We start from the raw sequence: 20,500 nt of genomic DNA, 5'->3' as shown, positions 1-20,500 counted from the left end.
GAAGAGACTGTGTGGTCGTCGATCAGCCAAGTAGATTTGAAGAAAATAAAGAAAGGGGAAACCCGCGAAAAATTTGAAAAGTGCAAGTCATCGTCGCGTCATCTTATTTATGTTCCCTACAGCTAGAACGAGTGTTTTATTGATTTTTCGAATTATTAAGAACCTTAAACATATAGAAAGAAAAGTTTTAACATGTATATATGTTTTGTGTTAACATATGATATAGGCATGCTGCATACATTGTTAAAAATATGCGAGGGGCATGACGTCAGTGCTGGTGTTTAGCCCCGGACAGCCCGGCCCAATTTAACCCCTGTGATATACGGCATTATGCAGTGCTGTAGTACCAATATACACAGTATCTATACTATCTAATCTCGTCCACATTGACAAACTATAATCCTAAAATGCTCTATATCATAATATAAGATCCATTCTGCAACAAGGACTCTAACTTGTAATACTTGAAGTGCATTTAGCTGGTAATACTTATGTTCTTTATTCTGAAATGGGCCATAGTGCAGAATGAGTAATAAGACTACCATGCTGCATTCCCAGCAGGGTGACTCTCCTACATTGTGCTGACAGCTGACCTGGGGAAGTCAGGAGAGTTTCCAGCCTGTCTGCAGTTACTCTCACTTATCAAACACAACAGTGAAATAAAGAGCTTTTTCTCCAATCTAATCCTGCTGGACTTCGAGCACTGACTGGGGGCGTTTCTTTACAATGTGGGGCATTTGCTGCAGAACTATGGTAAGTAAGGCCATTTTCGCTGAGTAGGTTTATTGACATTGGTCTTAAGCCAACACGAGACTCTGATATTAATATTGGTCATTATTGAAGTTAAGAACATTAACGGTTGTGGTGTGTTATGCTAATTGGCTAACGCTGATTAACGGCAGACGTTAACATGAATGTTTGCTAGCTGTTAGTAGATAACAGGAGTGTGTGCTAGCTGTTAGCAGGTGAAATGAACCTGTGCTAGCTGTTAGCAGTTCAAATAATTGTGTGCTAGCTGTTAGCACGTAACATGTATGTGTGCTAGCTGTTAGCAGGTAAAATGAACCTGTGCTAGCTGTTAGCAGGTAATATGAAGGTGTGCTAGCTGATAGAAGGTAATGCTAGTTAACCTTTAGCTAAGCTAAATGGGTGAAAGGTGAATTATGTTTAGCTACGATACAATATAGCTTTAGCCGAAAGACTCTTGACTGAAAATACACTATTCACTTCTACCCGGTCCAACGTTAAGTCAACGTATAGTGAATTAAATACAGAAATGTAGATGGGAAAGAAGATAACATAAAGTTAGGTCATCATCAGACTAATCTCGCTATTCGGCAAACTCACTGGAATAAAATGTCTGAAGAACATTAAGTACGTACATTTAATGTATTCAGTTAAGCCAGTTAATAGGATAACAGAAACTTAATCTGAATACTTTTGACATTTATTTTACCAATGTTATTAGCTGCTTAGTACTCTTGTTTACATATGGTACTGTTGTCAGGTTGAAAATAAGGACATACTGCCCACTACCGGTACCTCGTTATAACTGCAACCAACAACTATTCTTTAGATATGGTCACAATTGATCAGAATAGTATATTTGTTCAAGTTGTGTACCTACATTTCAGAGGCAGATATTGTACTTTTACTCCACTACATTTATTTTAACACAGTTACTTTGTACATGTAAAGGAACATGATATGCTGATATGGTATAATGCACTGTACTACTTATCTACACAGTATTTCTAGTATCTAAATGTGTCCAACACTCATGAACAATAAATGCTTTTACATGTATAAATAACAGGAACACATAATAACCTAATTATTATAATACTGTGATAAGATACATTTTGCAGCAGCATAAAAAACAAGGACATAAGAGAAATTAAGACACAAGAAATAAACAGTCCAAAATATTTCTGAAATAGAAACAAAATAGCATAAAAAAGTAAAATAAATATATATACATGTGGAAATACAAGTAAGTTAACTCGGCATATTTTAGTCATGTCGGTTTATTTAGCATTATTAAAAGACAGTTGACTAGGGAAATGATGACCACACACTTTCACAAAGTAACACCACAAACATGTATTAAACATACACTGCTTTGTCTTCCTGTGAAGGTGGGGAGGGCGAAACCCTGCGGCCTCATGAAGCTCCGTCACCTGGTGAAGCCGGTGTCTTTGACTCGAGTCTCCGGCAGATACCTGTCGCACCAGAAGGGCCTGCCCACGCTGCCGGTGCCCCCCCTGCAGCAGACCTGCGAGCGCTACATCTCTGCTCTGGAGCCCATCGTGGAGCTGGATGAGCTGAAGCACACCAAAGAGCTGGTGCACGAGTTCCAGAAAGCAGGAGGGCTGGGAGAGAGACTTCAGAAAAGTCTGGAAAAGAGAGCACAGAACACCGAGAACTGGGTGAGACTTGTGTGGGAAATTTGTATTATTATTTATTTATTTATTTATTTTACTATTTCAACAATTGGACAGTTTATACATCCGAAAAACAAACAACATGAGTAGAAGAGGGAGGGCAGAAAGCATATCTTATACAGAGGAAGCCCTCGGTTAGTCATCCTGTTGCAGGATAAAGGAAAAAAGATAATTCTGTAATAAAATACTCACACACAGATAAACAAAATGCTATATATACATACACATACACATATACATACATACACCCACTTCCAGGGTGAAAATAAAATAATAAAATAAAACTAAAAGAAATAAAAATTCCTACAAGTCCATGTTCAGATAACAAGACGGTTTCATTTCTCATCCTTTTTTATGTAAACTGATAATTAAAGGTCCCATGTCATAAGGTGTTGTTTTGTCCAAATGGACCAATCCGTGGAGCTCCACACACACACACACACACTCTCAGCGGCGAACTGTGACGCGCTTACACTGTAGGTGTGCCGTGTTTGGGGGTGCGGGTACCAGTGGAGCCTCGCAGATGGGGGTGCTGCAGTACCCTCAGCACCCCCCCTTCCCACGTCCATTCACGATGTCTCGCCGACCCCACGCAGCAACCAGGAAACAACACCAGTAACCCAGCTCACACTGTCCCCTCCTCACAGCAGCGAGCCGCACAACGTCCCGCCCACACGGCCCCCAGACCCCACGCAGCATTCTCATCCGTTTGTCCTCACTGGTGTCATTTTCTGGTTGCTAACAAACGCCATGGTAACACATAATCACTGATGTTCCGCTGTAACGGTGGTGGACTCATCAGAACAGAGTGGGCGAGCTGACCAATCAGAGCACAGTGGGCTCACAGGGGGGGGGAGGGGGGCAGGAGCTCCAACAAGCCGTTTAGGACAGAGAGTGAATACACAGACTATACAGAGATGCTGTGAGAAACCAATGTGAGTTTGGAACATTGAACAATAGACTTCAGCAATGGAGTTATGATCAGTAGAAATGGCCATGATATGGAGCCTTTAAGATAATCATGATAATAGTCATTATAAGTGTATTTATAATTATAATCTTTTTTTAATCTATTTTTAAGTTAATCCAAATTTAAACGAGATCCGTTGCCCTGACACGACCCGTTAGGATTTAGTTATTCGCCTAATCAATGTATTTGCAAACCCCTCGGACATTTCACCGATTTCCTTTTCATAAAGTGTATTATTGATCTGTTACTGACTCTGTTTCTCTCCGTCTTTGTAGTTGTCACAATGGTGGGTGCAGATTGCTTATCTGGACTACCGGCTGCCCGTGGTGGTGCATTCAAGTCCCGGGTTGGTCTTGCCCCGCATGAACTTCAGAGATACACAGGGACAAATAAGGTATCGCATGTCCGCTCAGTTTACATGCAACCCATTTACAGACAGGCGGCAGAGATGCATTCTTGTGTTACTCTGAAACAATGAAAGCAGACATCATGATTATCTGATTGAGATGCATACTGGTATATTATAATAATCACTTCTGAACTGTTGTTTGAATAACATCTTGTTCTCTCTGCTCAGGTTTGCTGCCAAACTGATAGCAGGTGTTCTGGACTTTAAGACAATGATTGACAAGTGAGTACCGTGTTCATAGTGTCCTCCTTGTGGACTCCTGCTTACTTTGTCCTATTCATGGGTTTGTCTCCTAGCCTCCTTTTGCTTTTGTTGCCTATAATAAGAACAAGTAAACATCTGTGTTCTTATTGGGTCTACCATACCTTCTTAAATAAACTTCCACAGTATGAAAATGCAACTTATTACATTAACAATTGTCACAAATCCATCATTTACAATGTTGTTATGTGTTTGAATCTGTAAAGCCCACTGAGACAAATGCGTTTTGTGATATTGGGCTATACAAATAAAGATTGATTTGATTCTCCCAATTTAGTGGAGAGTCTATTTATAACATCATTTGGAATAATACGCTTTTTTCACACGAGCGATCCCACGTTTTGAAACACCGTAGCACGTGGAATATTGTAACTAATCAGCCGAGTCGTGAATGCTTCTTGCAGTGAGACGCTGCCCGTTGAATTTATGGGAGCGAAGCCCCTGTGTATGAATCAGTACTACAAGGTGCTGTCGTCCTGCCGTATCCCCGGCCTGAAGAGCGACTCGGTGGTGAACCATGCCAAAAGCTCCAGACCCCCGACACACATAACTGTAGTGCACAACCATCAGGTGAGTGAACACTGGTTGTAGGAGGCATATATATATATCATGTGTGTATATAGATATATTTGAACATTGTAATCCTTTGTTATTTGTATTATTATATCATTTATTTAAACCAGCCGTTGTAAAATGTACGTCATAGAAAAGAATCACGGAGCAATATCGTTTTTTGACCTTTGAAAATATGTGTTTGTACCATAGACTGGTTTGTCCTGATATCTCTTGTTTAAGTAAAGAGTCAGCCAAACTTTCCGGAGTCAAGCTCATTGCTACTTGTGGATACATACATTTTTGGATTAGATGGAACTACACTGGTCGACGTTGCACATTTGTTTAAAGGTCCCATGTCCTGCTTTTCCGGTTCTTACCCGTCCCCTTGTTGCTATGAAGGTTGTTCTGCATGTGAACGGTCTGCAGTCAAACCCCTCAAAGTGCACCCTGTAGCGAGTAAAGCTCTAACACAGAGAAGACCTGTCTGCTGCCCCAGAACGCCTCGTTGGACATTTCTCTCTTTCTTCCTGGGTACAGTGACGAGCCCATACCCAAATGGACCAATCCACGGAGCCGTTACGCTAAGTCCGTGGATTGGTCAATTTGGACCAATCCACGGACTTCCACACACACACACACACACACACAATCTTTTCTCAGCTGCAGCTCCGCCGATTTCTCCTCCCTGAGACGGCGGGACGCGGCGAGGTTGTGAGCACACACACAAACTCACAGCCAGACTGCGGGTGTGTGTGTGTGTGTTTCGGGCTGGGTTTCGCTGTCTCCCAGACGGCCACTGGGCTCATAGGGGGGGGGGCAGGAGCTCCAACAAGCCGTGTAGGACAGAGAGAGAATACACATACTACAGAGATGCTGTTTGAGAAACCAACGTGAGTTTGGAACATTGTAAATCTGTTCTAGTCGACCTCAACAATGGAATCATGATCAGTAGAAATGGCCATGACGTGGGACCTTTAAGCTCTTTCGGTACCAGGGGCCTAATCATCACCGATAAAGAAAAGGATGCTCTGGAAACAGTATAACGTAGAGGTGCAGTTAGAGATTATAAATTGGACAGCAGTGTCACAGAAATGCTCAAACAGTTGAACTAGTTCTCTTCTTCGGCATCATTTTGAAACGTGTATTACAATTAAATCACGGTCAAATATGTTCATCTTGTTGTAGTTGTAGCTCCTTGCCAGCGATTCTCTCTAGTTTAGCATACTCAGCCCGACTCAGCCTGGTTGTTCCTGGCCCTAGAACCACGATTTAGTCGGGCCAGAAAAAAGGTGAGAAACTAGGCCACGGCTCGGCACGCTTAAAGCGAGCTACCCGCTGCAGTGGAAACGCGCCATAATTGTTACGACTGTCGCCTTCCTGGTCGTTTTAACTGTGTTATCTTGTGTTATATGCAAATGAGCTGTGCGGTTGCCCTGACGTCATTGGCTGCCATCTCCTGGTCCGCCTCCTGAAGATTGTGATTGTTATTAGAGTCCTCTTTTTCTTTGGTTACTTATCAACCTGTGCCCTTTTGGCTACTTTGTTTGTTCAGGCCTTCCATTTTGTTACTTGCTATTTAAAATAAACCCATTATACCAATTCCAACTGGTGTGTGTTGCATTCCTCATCCCGAGTGGGCACGTTGCACTAATGCTCTAGAAAAGTCAACAAGCACGGTAGAGTTCAGTCGTCCAGATGGAGTGAAATTATGATGATTGTGTGCTTACGATGAGAAGCCTGACTGAGCCTTTCCTGTCTTCCCTCCACATGCCCTCAGTTCTTTGTGCTGGAGGTGTACAACAGTGACGGCACTCCACTGACAGCGGATCAGTTCTGTGTTCAGCTGGACAGGATCTGCAGCTCCTCCTCTCAAACAAACATGGAGCCCGTGGGCATCCTCACCACGCAGCACCGAGACTCCTGGGGCAAGGCCTACGTCAACCTCAACAAGGGTGAGATAACACTCCTGTTAGAGCCAGTATTTTGTTTTTATAAGAAAGGCCACCTAATCGTGACGTCTGTAGTCAACCAGAGCTTAAAAGACTACAATTCCCACGGCACTGATGGGCAACCTCTTAAAGACGCCGTCGAAGCACAGTTTTTTACCGTTCAATTTCAAAAAACCGTTATATAAGCCTTATCAAAGCAAGAAAGAATACCGAAGTTGTTTATTTTATTTGAGTTTTGTCTTTTTTCTTTGTTGTTTTATTTTGAGCATTGCACAATATCATCCCATTAACGGAGGCCAAGCAACTTATCAACTGTGAGAGACGAATATAAAGGAAAGAAAATGTTAGAAAAATATCCCTGGTCCCCGGCTTGAGCTTCAACCTCAGGATCCGTGTATCTGTGATCTCTCCAGAATGGAAGTAGTCATCACATACAGAGCTTCAACTAGTTCCTGAGCAGTTCCGTCTGTTTCTCAAAACTCTGATTTCCCCCAAAATCTACAAATTCGGACTTTTTTCTCAAATTTTAGAAATTATGTCTTTTCGAAAAATCTGAAAAAAATCTGACTTTTTCTCAAAATTCTGATTTCCCCCCCAAATCTACAAATTCGGACTTTTTTCTCAAAATTATGAATTATTTCCAAAAATCTCAAAATTCTGACTTTTTTTCTCAAATTCTAAAAATTCTGTCTTTTTTTTTCGGAAAATCTCAAAATTCGTCTTTTTTCTCAAATTCTGACTTTTTCTCAAAATTCAGATTTTTTTTCCTCAAAATTCGTCTTTTTCTCAAAACTCAGATTTCCCCCCCCAAAATTCGGACTAAAAATCTCTTTTTTCTCAAATTCTAGAAATTATGTATTTTTTCGAAAAATCTGAAAAAATTCTGACTTTTTCTCAAAATTCAGATTTCCCCCACAAATCTACAAATTCGGACTTTTTTCTCAAAATCTCAAACCGTGTCCTTCACATGCTGATATCCAAGAGAGGGAGTCACACAGTCACAAGATGGAGGAATAGAAAGCAGTATCAATGTTTACTTCAGATTAGCTCCACGTCAGAAATGAGCATGCTTGATGTCTCTCTCCATAGAGGCTGAGTCATCATGTTAATCACATAGCTATCATCTGCCTCAAGCAGTCCTGCTGCTCTTCTGGGTCATCTCACATCCTGTCATGTTCACAGCTGCAGTTGGGATACCTTTGTTAGCATGCTACTCTCATGTTGGAGGAGGACGTTCAGGATTTTCCCAATAGAAAACAAGTTTAAAATGTCTGTTGAAGGCGTCTAGTGGCTTGATAGAAAACAAGGAAGGAAGCCACAACAACTGCCATGATGTCAGTGACGTGAAGTCTTCTCCGACAGCAGAAGTAAACAACGAGTGTCATGTTTGCGGGTTATCTGACATGTCTAGATCAGACCAACAAAAAGTCGGTGTGGGCCATCCAGAGGAGCATCTTCACTCTGTGCTTGGACGGAGCCATGCCTCAGGTTTCTGATGAGACGTACCGCAGCTCTGCCGCCGTCCAGATGCTGCACGGAGGAGGCAGCCAGTGGAACAGTGGCAACCGCTGGTTCGACAAGACGCTCCAGGTGACACACACACACACACACACACACACACACACACACAGTAGTAAATTGCCGTATTGGAAGAAGTACTCCGATACCCTGTAAACTCAACACTTGATTTTGACCAGAAGGACTTGCCTGGCTCTAACAGAAGACGATTGAATGCAATGCGTTACCCGTGTCTGTTCTTCCTCTCAGTTTATCATTGGAGAAGACGGGACATGTGGTGCGAACTATGAGCACGCCCCAGCTGAGGGCCCGCCGATAGTGGCCCTGATCGACCATGTCGTGGAATACACGTAAGTAGGTCTAAGATCGTTTATGGTTACGTTTGTATCTATTCTTGTTGTCGGAAGTTCAGCAACAAGTAAGAGAGCAGGACGGAAAGGAAACGTTTCCCCTTGCTGTCCACGCGTGGGAATCAACATGGATCCCGATAACTTCCTGCTTCTCAAGACCGATACCGATAATAATATAATATATATATATTAAATGTACCTGTCGTTTTTGCACACCTGGAGTGGAGTGCACCAGATGGGCGTAAAAAAGTAGGGCTTAACTCTAACGTTGGGCTTAGCTACGTCCGACGTAGTGATTCGAATTTACACCGAGTGCACCAAGCCTGACTAGTCTCGGGCGTAGCTGCGCCTGGTCTTTAAGATGTGCGTCCACGTGAATACACGCGAAACAGTAATTGTTGCCAAGCAACGCCATTTTACCATTTTACAGACTCAGAGGACCGCAGAGAAGAGGGAAGTCCCACACCCACAGCGTCAGCGATGACTCAATCAATCAATCAATCAATCAATGTTTATTTATATAGCCCAATATCACAAATGTTACATTTGTCTCAGTGGTCTTCACAGTGTGTACAGAATATCAGTATGACAATACGACACCCTCTGTCCTTAGACCCTCACATCGTACAAGGAAAAACTTCCAAAGAAAACCCAGTTTAAAGGGAACATGGGAGAAACCTCAGGGAGAGCAACAGAGGAGGGATCCCTCTCCCAGGACGGACAGACGTGCAATAGATGCCGTGTGTAAATTGAAAAGATAATACATTTGCAACATAGGTAGTCCAAATGTTTGGAAATGCATGTGTGTATAATAGGAAGATGAATCCACGAGGATATCCATCCAGGACCTATGATCCAGGACCACAGCCACGACTCAAGATCCAGGACACAGGACCGCAGGATCATCCATGACTCCGGATCCCAGCGTATATAGACACCAAAAAGAAAGACATTTGGGGAAGCTGGGTTAATCGGAACATGAGTGTACACGGGTATAGACAGAGAGAAGGAAGAAGTAAGATGTCCCCCGACAAACTAAGCCTATATCAGCAAAACTAGGGGCTGAATCTAATCAGCCCTAACTATAAGCTTTATCAAAAAGGAAGGTCTTAAGCGCACTCTTAAAAACGGATAGGGTGTCTCCCGCCCGAACACAAACTGGAAGCTGATTCCACAAATGTGGAGCTTGATAAGAAAAGGCTCTGGCTCCCATTGTACTTTTAAAGATTCTAGGAACAACCAACAACCCTGCATTCTTGGAACGCAATGCCCTAGTAGGACAGTAGGGTATAATGAGTTCTTTAAGGTAAGATGGCGCCTGCCCATTAAGGGCTTTGTAGGCGAGAAGAAGAATTTTAAATTCTATCCTGTGTTCTATAGGGAGCCAGTGTAAGGCAGCCAGAACAGGAGTAATGTGGTCCCTTTTCCTAACTCTGGTTAGTACACGAGCCGCAGCATTTTGAATCAGCTGAAGCGACTTGATTGACTTCTTGGTACTCCCTGATAATAAAGAGTTACAATAATCCAGCCTAGAAGTAACAAATGCATGGACTAGTTTCTCTGCATCGTTTTGAGGCAAGATATGCCTGATTTTTGCAATGTTACGTAGATGGAAGTAGGCGGTCCTTGAAATTGATTTTATGTGGGCGTTAAAGGATAAATCCTGATCAAATATAACACCAAGATTCCTTACAGTCTCACTGGAGGCCAAATTAATGCCATCCATAGTTAGTATGTCTTTAGATAATTTGTTTCGTAGATTCTTCGGGCCAAGTACAATAACTTCAGTTTTGGTCGTGTTTAACATCAAAAAGTTTAAGGTCATCCACGTTTTTAAGTCCTTAAGGCAGTCTTGAATTTTATTTAGATGATTAATTTCATCAGGCTTGATTGATAAATATAGTTGAGTATCATCCGCATAACAATGAAAGTTTACAGAATGATTCCTTATAATATTGCCTAACGGAAGCATATATAATGTGAACAAAATAGGTCCGAGCACTGAGCCCTGTGGCACTCCATGGCTAACTTTGGTTTGCGTGGAAGATTCATCGTTACTCAAGGGGAATCCCAAATGGCCGCACCCCGAAAGAGAAAGAGGGATTTGTCAGAGCTACAGCGGGAACTGACGGAGAAAGAAGTCGGTGCTGGAGGGCCAATGAAACTTGTCTTATAGCCCGACATGCAGTTGTGCGATGAACATTAATCATGTCTCCCACAGTATTTTTGAAAGGCCCCGTTCGCGTAGAATCTGAGCGCAATCAGCACCTGCTGCAAGGTTGGGGAGAGCGCAGCGTTTCGATCTGATCCGTGCTGGAGTTGAGGGAGATCTCCTCGATTAAATCAAAAAGGGCTTGTCTGCCGAAACGAAACCTCTATCAGTTCACTGTCTGAATAGATGTCCAGTGGGTTTGTTCGATCACGGACGACTCTTTCTCTTCTTAATGCCCTTTCTTTGTTAAACATGTAAACAAGACGCCCTGCCATCGTTAATATCCTTCTTGCCTGTTTTACGTTACTATGGATACTAGTCTGTCTTTCCGATTTATACTAGGCGTAAAAGTTACACCCGGGCGCAACGCATACACGGCTGAAGTCTAAGTGGTGCACTAGTCATAACTTTAGTTTGGTCTTAACCTTCGATTCTACGTCGGACGTAGAGTTACGCCTAGCTTACGCCCAGCTGGTGCACTCCACTCCAGGCGGTAAAAAAAAGACTAGTAGTGAGCAAATTACATGAGCATTACTACTATGAACGAACCCTGGGGTCGTCTCTGGCAAACTTCTTGCCTCTTTCAAAAGCCTCGTGGATAGGTAAAAGCCCCGGTGCCTTTGCAGCTGGCTTTGGATTCGCCGCTAGTTTAGCAGCGCAGGCGTCTTCGTGCGCTTTTAACACACCATCGTAGCCATGGCGATGTTTCAGGTGACTGATCAGGTTGGAAGTATTATAGCTCGTTGCCTTCTTCCCTCCTCGTGGAACTTCTGCATCTGTTAATACAAATAGCAAGCGAACTATCTAATTCTGAAACTTTGAAATAGTCCCATACCACCGACGACATGTTTGTTTACTGTCCTGGCTTCACGGCCGCACGCCGTTTACGTCACAGCCAGGCGTGAGTTAGGGAGCGCTGGCTTTGTGAAGAACTCCCCTCTTCCTAAACCACTAACACCACAGTACTGGCAAAACGGGAGGAGCCGAGTGAAAAACAAGCGCCCCTCATCCCAATCCACCCACACCGCAGGATTTCTTTCTTTTTTTTACCCAAAAAATATATTGTATATTATCGGGGCTAGTACCGTACTTTTCGGACTATAAGCCGCGACTTTTTTCCCCATTTTGTTTGTCCAGCTAACGGCCACTAGGGAACCTCCTAAATCTATGGATTTTACAGGTAAAATTAACCACCTTTAACGCTATGGGCTCTATGACCGGTCCGCGCCCGCCACCTTTAAGCGGCGGGCTCCAGCAGGAAAAGCTGGAGGCCGGAAAAGAGTGAGACAGGTAGCGCGCCAAAGTAAAAGTGGAACCGAGAGACAGAACGACAGCAAGACAGACGGACAATTTAGCTGCTGCGGCGGCTTATATGCAGGTGCGAAAAGTACGGTAATACTTTTATCGGGTTTATCGGGATGACGTCATAATTCCTAATATCGGGCCGATAATTATCGTGCACCACTAATTATAACCTATGAAATATATGGATTACACACATCTACTTCTGTGCATATCATCATTCAAACATCACGTACCCAACTAAGCATAGTGACGTTTGACTTCCTTTGGTCATGTTTTCACCTTGGATTCATAGTTCTCCTTTTCAGTTTAACATATGAATGAAAGTTCAAACATAGAAGCACTCCGGCAATATATCGCGTGAGATGGAAAATGCTTAGAACGCACTTTAAATATAGCAGCTGCAAGGAATTGTGGGAGTGCATTATCTCCTTCCCCTTGGCAAAGGATGGTCCGATGTATCCTCTGGGAAAGGAGACACTGAAGGAGTTGAAATAGCTCTAATCGTGGCTGACACTTCTAAGTACTCCTATCACTCCGTTAGGAACCGTCCTAAGCAAAAAGCACTCTTTGACTGCAACCTTATTTTGTTTTTATTCCATTTGATGATCACTTTGTGCCCATAGGAGGAAGCCAGACCTGGTGCGGACCCCCATGGTGCCTTTGCCCACGCCCCAAAGGCTGCACTTCAACATCACGCCTGAGATCCAGAAGGACATCGAGGAGGCCAAGCACGCCATGGACATGTGAGGGATTACTTTACACACACACACACACACACACACGCGCATGCACACACACACACACACACACACACACACACACAGTAGTACATTGCAGTATTGGAAGAAGTACTCATAGTTTACTGAAGTAAAACTACAAATACTATGGTCTGGTTCGACAAGATGCTTCAGGTGACACACACACACACACATACATACACACACACACAGTAGTACATTGCAGTATTGGAAGAAGTACTCAAGTAGTTTACTGAAGTAAAACTACAAATACTATGGTCTGGTTTGACAAGACGCTTCAGGTGACACACACACACACACACACACACAGTAAATTGCAGTATTGGAAGAAGTACTCGGATCCTTTACTTAAGTTAAATTCACAAATACTCTGTTCTTAAATGTGTCCTTTACTAGTTGGTAAAAGTCCTGATTTCAAAATGTAAAAGTACAAAAGTATTAGATCAAAAGTTACTTATTACAAAGAGTAAAAGTACTCATTCTGCACAACGGCCCATTTCAGAGTAATATAAAGTACAGAAGTAGTATCCGCTAAAAGTTCTTCAAGTATTTAGTGACTGCCTTGAAATGTTTAAAAGCAAATGAATCTTTTTTTTATGGCTTTGAATTTGGGTTAACTTTCAATTCTCCCTTCTCTAACCCATTGTCCATGTTTTACTGTTTTTGTTCTGCTTTGCACTTTGGCACTTAGCCCTCAGTTACTCCAGGGAGAATGTCCCTGTAATTGGTAATTGTAAGTCGCTTTGGATAAAAGCGTCAGCGTAATGTAATAGTAATGTAATGTCCAAATCCATCAGATCTAGCTGGTTCTAGCCAATGATACGGCTGCTGCCCCTCCCTACACGCAGATCACGCAGACTCAAACCTCATCTTATGCCCAAATGTGGCGCAAATGCGCTCCGCAGCCGTTGCGAGGTTCCGGCGCTAACAGTTCATGAGCGTGCTCCCCCGCCCCCTGTCAACACTCGCGACACATGGCCAGCCTAAACAACAATAAGCGCTGCTTGGCAACCTCCGTTCCAGCTGAGAGGGTCTTCTCTACAGCTGGCCTGATTGTGAATCGCCTCTGCACATCAAAGCTGTAGGCCTATAGCTGTCAAACTGTGATCACCAGTTCAATACATTTGACAAATTCGACTTGGTTTCTACACTTATTTGAACATGTATGTATTTATTTCCAAAAATCATTGGAAAAAAATTGGGAAAAGAAAAATTCAGAAAAAAAATTTGAACTTTTTTTTTTAACCAATTTTTTTTTATATAGGATATGTACATTTCGGTTAACCGGTTAACCGTTTTTTGGGGGGTCGAATATTCGAATATACATTTGCTTTCAAATTCCCATCCCTAGTATTTATATATGTATGTTTTCTTTATGTTATGATGGTAATGAGAGGTTAATTTTTCCCCCCGCAGACTGGCCCAGGAGCTGGACACCAAGGTCATCGTATTTGACCACTTTGGTAAAAATATCCCAAAGACCCACAAGATGAGCCCCGATGCTTTCATACAGGTGGCGCTTCAGCTGGCGTACTACAGGTGAGAGGCTGGGAAGACTTGGATAAGTGGTTTCTCCAGAGACTTTTAACGCTAAGCTAACCAGAGAGCTTCATGTAAATTCATCTTTATCATGTACGCTGCAATAGGGACGTTTGTGTCCTTGACTGAGATGTAATAGATTCAAGTTGTGAGGTACATACATATTCAGAATCAGAATACCTTTGTTCGTCCCACAGAGAGGACATTTCCATTTGTTCCAGCAGAAAAGAGCCACAGACAGCTTAGTGTTACCGAGTCAGACTGTGGATGCTTTTAAAAAGGCCTAACATCGCATCTTTTTAGAATAGCCTTTTGCTAGATATTTACAACCCCCACTTGTTGCCATGCCGGCCTAAATGTCACGGTTTACTTTATTAAATATATATATTTGTTGTTGTTGTTGTTTGGTTTCAGCCATTTTACTCTGTAGCACTTTGAGTTTTGTTAACCCAAATATTATTATTATTATAAATAGCAGGGTTCGCACGGTCATTAAAAACCTGGGAAAGGCATGGAAATTCAAAATGCTACGTTTTGGAAAAGTCATGAAAATGTAACTAAAGTTGCATCAAATATAATTTATATTTTATCTAATCGCCGAAATAGTAACACTATAATGATAATACATACTGTATCGTATAGTCATGAAATGTAAAATGTCATTGAACTGTTGCGGTGTTTCTCTGGTGAGAGATGTTTACAATCACGCCCTCTAGTGGCTCTAGCCTGTCGGAGCTGGTGAGCCTAATATTTGATAGAAGTTATTTCATATCCTTATTTTCCTGTTCCATGTTAAAATAAACAGTTTTCAGTGGTACCGCTGAGGAAGAGATTTGTTTTGGTCATGGAGAATCAGGTAAAGGTCATGGAGAGGTCATGGAGAAGTAGGTAAAGGTCATGGAGAATTAGGTAAAGGTCATGGAGAAGTAGGTAAAGGTCATGGAGAAGTCATGGAGAATTAGGTAAAGGTCATGGAGAATTAGGTAAAGGTCATGGAGAAGTAGGTAAAGGTCATGGAGAAGTCATGGAGAATTAGGTAAAGGTCATGGAGAGGTCATGGAGAATCAGGTAAAGGTCATGGAGAATTAGGTAAAGGTCATGGAGAATTAGGTAAAGGTCATGGAGAATTAGGTAAAGGTCATGGAGAGGTCATGGAGAATCAGGTAAAGGTCATGGAGAATTAGGTAAAGGTCATGGAGAATTAGGTAAAGGTCATGGAGAAGTAGGTAAAGGTCATGGAGAAGTCATGGAGAATTAGGTAAAGGTCATGGAGAAGTCATGGAGAATTAGGTAAAGGTCATGGAGAAGTAGGTAAAGGTCATGGAGAAGTCATGGAGAATGAGGTAAAGGTCATGGAGAGGTCATGGAGAATGAGGTAAAGGTCAGTGAGAGGTCATGGAGAATGAGGTAAAGGTCATGGAGAGGTCATGGAGAATGAGGTAAAGGTCATGGAGAATTAGGTAAAGGTCATGGAGAATTAGGTAAAGGTCATGGAGAATTAGGTAAAGGTCATGGAGAATTAGGTAAAGTTCATGGAGAAGTCATGGAGAAGTAGGTAAAGGTCATGGAGAAGTAGGTAAAGGTCATGGAGAAGTAGGTAAAGGTCATGGAGAAGTCATGGGAAATTAGGTAAAGGTCATGGAGAAGTAGGTAAAGGTCATGGAGAATTAGGAAAAGGTCATGGAGAATTAGGTAAAGGTCATGGAGAAGTAGGTAAAGGTCATGGAGAAGTCATGGGAAATTAGGTAAAGGTCATGGAGAAGTAGGTAAAGGTCATGGAGAATTAGGAAAAGGTCATGGAGAATTAGGTAAAGGTCATGGAGAAGTAGGTAAAGGTCATGGAGAAGTAGGTAAAGGTCATGGAGAATTAGGTAAAGGTCATGGAGAAGTAGGTAAAGGTCATGGAGAAGTCATGGGAAATTAGGTAAAGGTCATGGAGAAGTAGGTAAAGGTCATGGAGAAGTCATGGAGAAGTAGGTAAAGGTCATGGAGAAGTAGGTAAAGGTCATGGAGAAGTCATGGAGAAGTAGGTAAAGGTCATGGAGAAGTCATGGAGAAGTAGGTAAAGGTCATGGAGAAGTAGGTAAAGGTCATGGAGAAGTCATGGAGAAGTAGGTAAAGGTCATGGAGAAGTCATGGGAAATTAGGTAAAGGTCATGGAGAAGTAGGTAAAGGTCATGGAGAAGTAGGTAAAGGTCATGGAGAATCAGGTAAAGGTCATGGAGAGGTCATGGAGAATCATTGGTGAAAGAGTGTATGAACCCTGTATTAGCCTAGTAGCCACCAGTCAGTTTTTGCACACTGCTCTGGTCTTCTCTCTCAGGATGAACCAGCGCTGCTGTGCCACGTACGAGAGCGCCTCCCTGCGTATGTTCAGATTCGGCCGCACAGACACAATCAGATCTGCGTCGAGCGCCTCCGCCGCCTTCGTCAAGGCCTTCGATGACCTCAGCAGACAGGTGTGATTAAAAGGGACATTCGTATTCGTATTCGTTGTGTTGACGCGGTACACCCGCTGGTTCATAGTCAGTCACTTCTTCACAGGCAGCAAATCATCTGTCCTCTGATTGGTGCTCGTGTTAAAAACAGTTTAAACTTACACATAGTAATGGAGCTGGGTAATAACAAGCAAAGGGCTGTCTAAGTTACAATGGCAGTATACAAACTAAAGAAAGCGCGAGACAAAGCGCTCTATGGGCACGTCCCCAAATGAGTATCGATTCTTCTTATAGGAAACAATTCCACGTTGAGGAAAAACAGTTTGTGTTGTAATGTTTCCCGCCTTTTCCTGTTTTCACCAGAACACGGAGAAGGTGGATCTCATGGAGAAAGCTGTTCATGCTCACAGGGCGTACACTAACATGGTGAGTATTCACAGCATGAACAAAGGCAACTCGTCTAGTAATAATTATCAACGAAGCTCGAACTTACAGTGAATGTTTCCTACTGAGAAGCACGGTGTGTCGACGCTTAATATCTTCCTTTGTGCCATAGAGAGGCATCGTTCGCACTGGCACATGTTCCTTCGTTACCGTGAACACACACTGTATTTTATTTAGACTCAACCCCAGGCACACAATCCTGCTGCCCAAATACCGTACTTGTCGGACTATAAAGCGCACCTGCATATAAGCCGCAGCTCTCGTTCTGTCTCTCGTTCCACTTTCACTTTGGCGCGCTACCTGTCTCACTCTTTTCCGGCCTCCAGCTTTTCCTGCTGGAGCCCGCCGCTTAGAGGTGGCGGGCGCGGACCGGTCCTAGAGCCCGTAGAGTTAAAGGTGGTTAATTTTACATGTAAAATCCATAGATCTAGGAGGTTCCCTAGTGGCCGTTAGCTGTACACAAAAAATGGGGGAAAAAGTCGCGGCTTATAGTCCGAAAAGTACGGTACTCACCTCAACACCACCATATCCCCCCAAAACACACAAGTACTATTTTGTCTTGTTTGAGGCACTTACAATACTTACTTACAACAACCTACTGCTTGGGTAAACACTGTATTATTGAATGTGTACGTCGAGCTCCTGCAACAAGGAAGATACAGAATAAAGCATGTCTAGTTAATAAGTAGTTAACACCTGGAGTGGAGTGCACCAGCTGGGCGTAAAAAAGTAGGGCTTAACTCTAACGTCAGGCTTAGCTACGTCCGACGTAGTTATTCGAATTTACACCGAGTGCACCGAGCCTGACTAGTCTCGGGCGTAGCTGCGCCTGGTCTTAAGATGTGCGTCCACGTGAATACACGCGAAACAGTAATTGTTGCCAAGCAACGCCATTTTACCATTTTACAGACTCAGAGGACCGCAGAGAAGAGGGAAGTCCCACACCCACAGCGTCAGCGATGACTCAAGGGGAATCCCAAATGGCCACACCCCGAAAGAGAAAGAGGGATTTGTCAGAGCTACAGCGGGAACTGACGGAGAAAGAAGTCGTTCGTGTGGAGATCGTCAAATTGAGAGCGGAACACGAAACAATTGAGCTGGAGAAGGAGAAACTGAGACTCTTCTTAAGGCCCTTTCTTTGTTAAACATGTAAACAAGACGCCCTGCCATCGTTAATATCCTTCTTGCCTGTTTTACGTTACTATGGATACTAGTCTGTCTTTCCGATTTACGCCCGCTCCATACTAGGCGTAAAAGTTACACCCGGGCGCGACGCATACAGGGCTTAAGTCTAAGTGGTGCACTAGTCATAACTTCATCCTTCTCTCCCTCAGGCGATCAGCGGCCAGGCCATCGACAGGCACCTGCTGGGCCTTAAGATGATCGCTCTGGAGGAGAAAGTCCCCGTCCCTGAGATCTACACGGACCCCCGCCTACTCCAAAGCCTCAGAGTACAAACTCTCTACGAGCCAGGTATGGACCAGCGCTGTGTTAACGGCACATCGATGTGTCCCTAAGACTTAAAGGGTCCCCTGTTATACTGTCATTGTCATATATTGTATTATAATATTATATTATTGGGGACAGAGCCTTCTCTGTGGCAGCCCCTCCCCCAATACCTCCGTGAGTCTGAGTCCCTCACCCTGTTCCAGTCCCGCCTCAAAACCCACCTCTTCAACTCTGTATCCATAAGCCCCGCCCCCCCCCCTCTCAACCAACTTCCTCCCGACTGCTTTTCTGTTTCTTGTTTCTTTTTTGGCTTTGTTTTTGTTGTGTTTGTCTACCCTCCCTCCCAAATGTAAAGCGTCTTTGGGTTCAAGAAAAGCGCCATCGAAATAAAATGTATTATTATTATTATACTGTTTTTCATCAATATATTACAGACCTCAGATCTATAGAAACCCTAGGGTTTCCTAGGGAACTGTTTGTACGTTCTTTCACGCATGTGTTTTGTACCATGATGTGTTTCTGCTTACATTTAAAAAATATGATCACAAAAAAAAACATTAATTACAGATTAAAAGCAGTTCAAGAGGTTTTGTTAAATGTGTGAGTTGAACATGGGGGGGGGGGGTCAGTTGGGGAGTGAGTTCCAGATGGAGAAGGCTAACTGCTAACTGCTAACACGACATCCTCATGTCTTCACAAGGTGCCGTCAAAGACCGACTGTGTGATGTGCTTCGGCCCGGTGTCCCCCAGCGGATACGGCGTGTGCTACAACCCCATGGACGATCACATCAACTTCGCTGTGTCGTCTTTCAACAGCTGTTTAGAAACTAACGCGGCACATCTGGCCCGCGCTGTGGAGGCTGCTCTGCAGGACATGAGGAAACTGCTGGAGCAAGCGCCCAGAGCCAAACTGTGAAGCAGGACTTTAACAAACCTGTGAAGTGAAATGGATCGGTGGCGGGACGTCCGAGCTACTTCTCCCGATGTGATCGATTACGCACTTTAAATAATGTGCGATACTGCTTTGTGACGACTGGCAGGCGGGCGCTGTTTCAAAGTGTAACACTGATTAACACAAATGAACCTGTGGATGGATTTTCTTTACATCCTTTTAATATCAACAGAAACCTGATGAGATGAGACTCAGGTATTCATTATTTTTACATGACACCTCTGTGCCTTAAATGTACACGGTTTGATAACTCAGGGGACATGTCTGCTCTATAACTTCGCCAAGTCTTATCTTTACAGTCCAAGGATTTTATAAAGTTCATAGCATCTTCACTCTTTCTCAGATCACACAACGAACGGTGTTGTCTTGTATCTTCACTCGCTGCCATAAACATGTCTTCGCTGAGCATTGATACTCAGAACATGCAGTTTATTAATCCATGTTTTTATTTAATGATTGTATTAATCTGTGCCCTCTGATTTCCACATGTTCTACCATACGACGGCCAGCGGTGTGTTCTGCTTAATGTCTCCCACCGTGTCTTTTTCATACAAGGAAGTGACACCATTCAGAATTTAATCAGAAAACATTTTTAATTTAAACTACTTTGAAGTGTTTATATTGATGTAAGATTATGTTGTGATGCGCCAGTTGTCTGTGTGTAAACTTCAATAAGAACTTGTATCTGTGGGAGAGGTGTGTCTTCATGTAATAAATGGCCAGTCAGCATTTCATGTGTTAGTGATATTCTGCATACAGTAGTAATGGAGGAGATGCTAATCACATTGGGAGGACAGTCTAGCAGGAAACATGCTAACATGAAGCATTGTTTGATTGACTTGTTCAACACTTATGACTGATTTTTCCGTACAGAAGCATTTCTCCGAAGTTTCAATGTAGATTTCCATTTCAGCACGATCTTAAAACACATTTTGGATAAGAGCAGG

General features: G+C 43.1%; 1 protein-coding gene across 1 annotated transcript; it reads left to right on the top strand.

The window, feature by feature from the left end:
* The first annotated feature begins 514 nt into the window (after window positions 1-514).
* Window positions 515-20,282, top strand: LOC117456456 (carnitine O-acetyltransferase-like). Its single transcript, XM_034096352.2, is given in 15 exon segments — window positions 515-753; window positions 2,139-2,429; window positions 3,690-3,808; window positions 3,992-4,045; window positions 4,489-4,654; window positions 6,417-6,591; window positions 8,000-8,178; window positions 8,356-8,456; window positions 12,597-12,716; window positions 14,148-14,270; window positions 16,594-16,729; window positions 17,072-17,134; window positions 18,487-18,579; window positions 18,581-18,625; window positions 19,302-20,282. Coding segments are annotated over 15 exon segments (1,908 nt in total). The 5' UTR covers window positions 515-726; the 3' UTR covers window positions 19,518-20,282.
* Window positions 20,283-20,500: the final 218 nt, after the last annotated feature.

This window comes from Pseudochaenichthys georgianus, chromosome 12 (assembly GCF_902827115.2).
Source record: "Pseudochaenichthys georgianus chromosome 12, fPseGeo1.2, whole genome shotgun sequence".
Classification (NCBI taxonomy): Eukaryota; Metazoa; Chordata; class Actinopteri; order Perciformes; family Channichthyidae; genus Pseudochaenichthys; species Pseudochaenichthys georgianus.
Note: the sequence above shows the minus strand (reverse complement) of the source record. Positions and strands in the feature narration are given on the sequence as shown.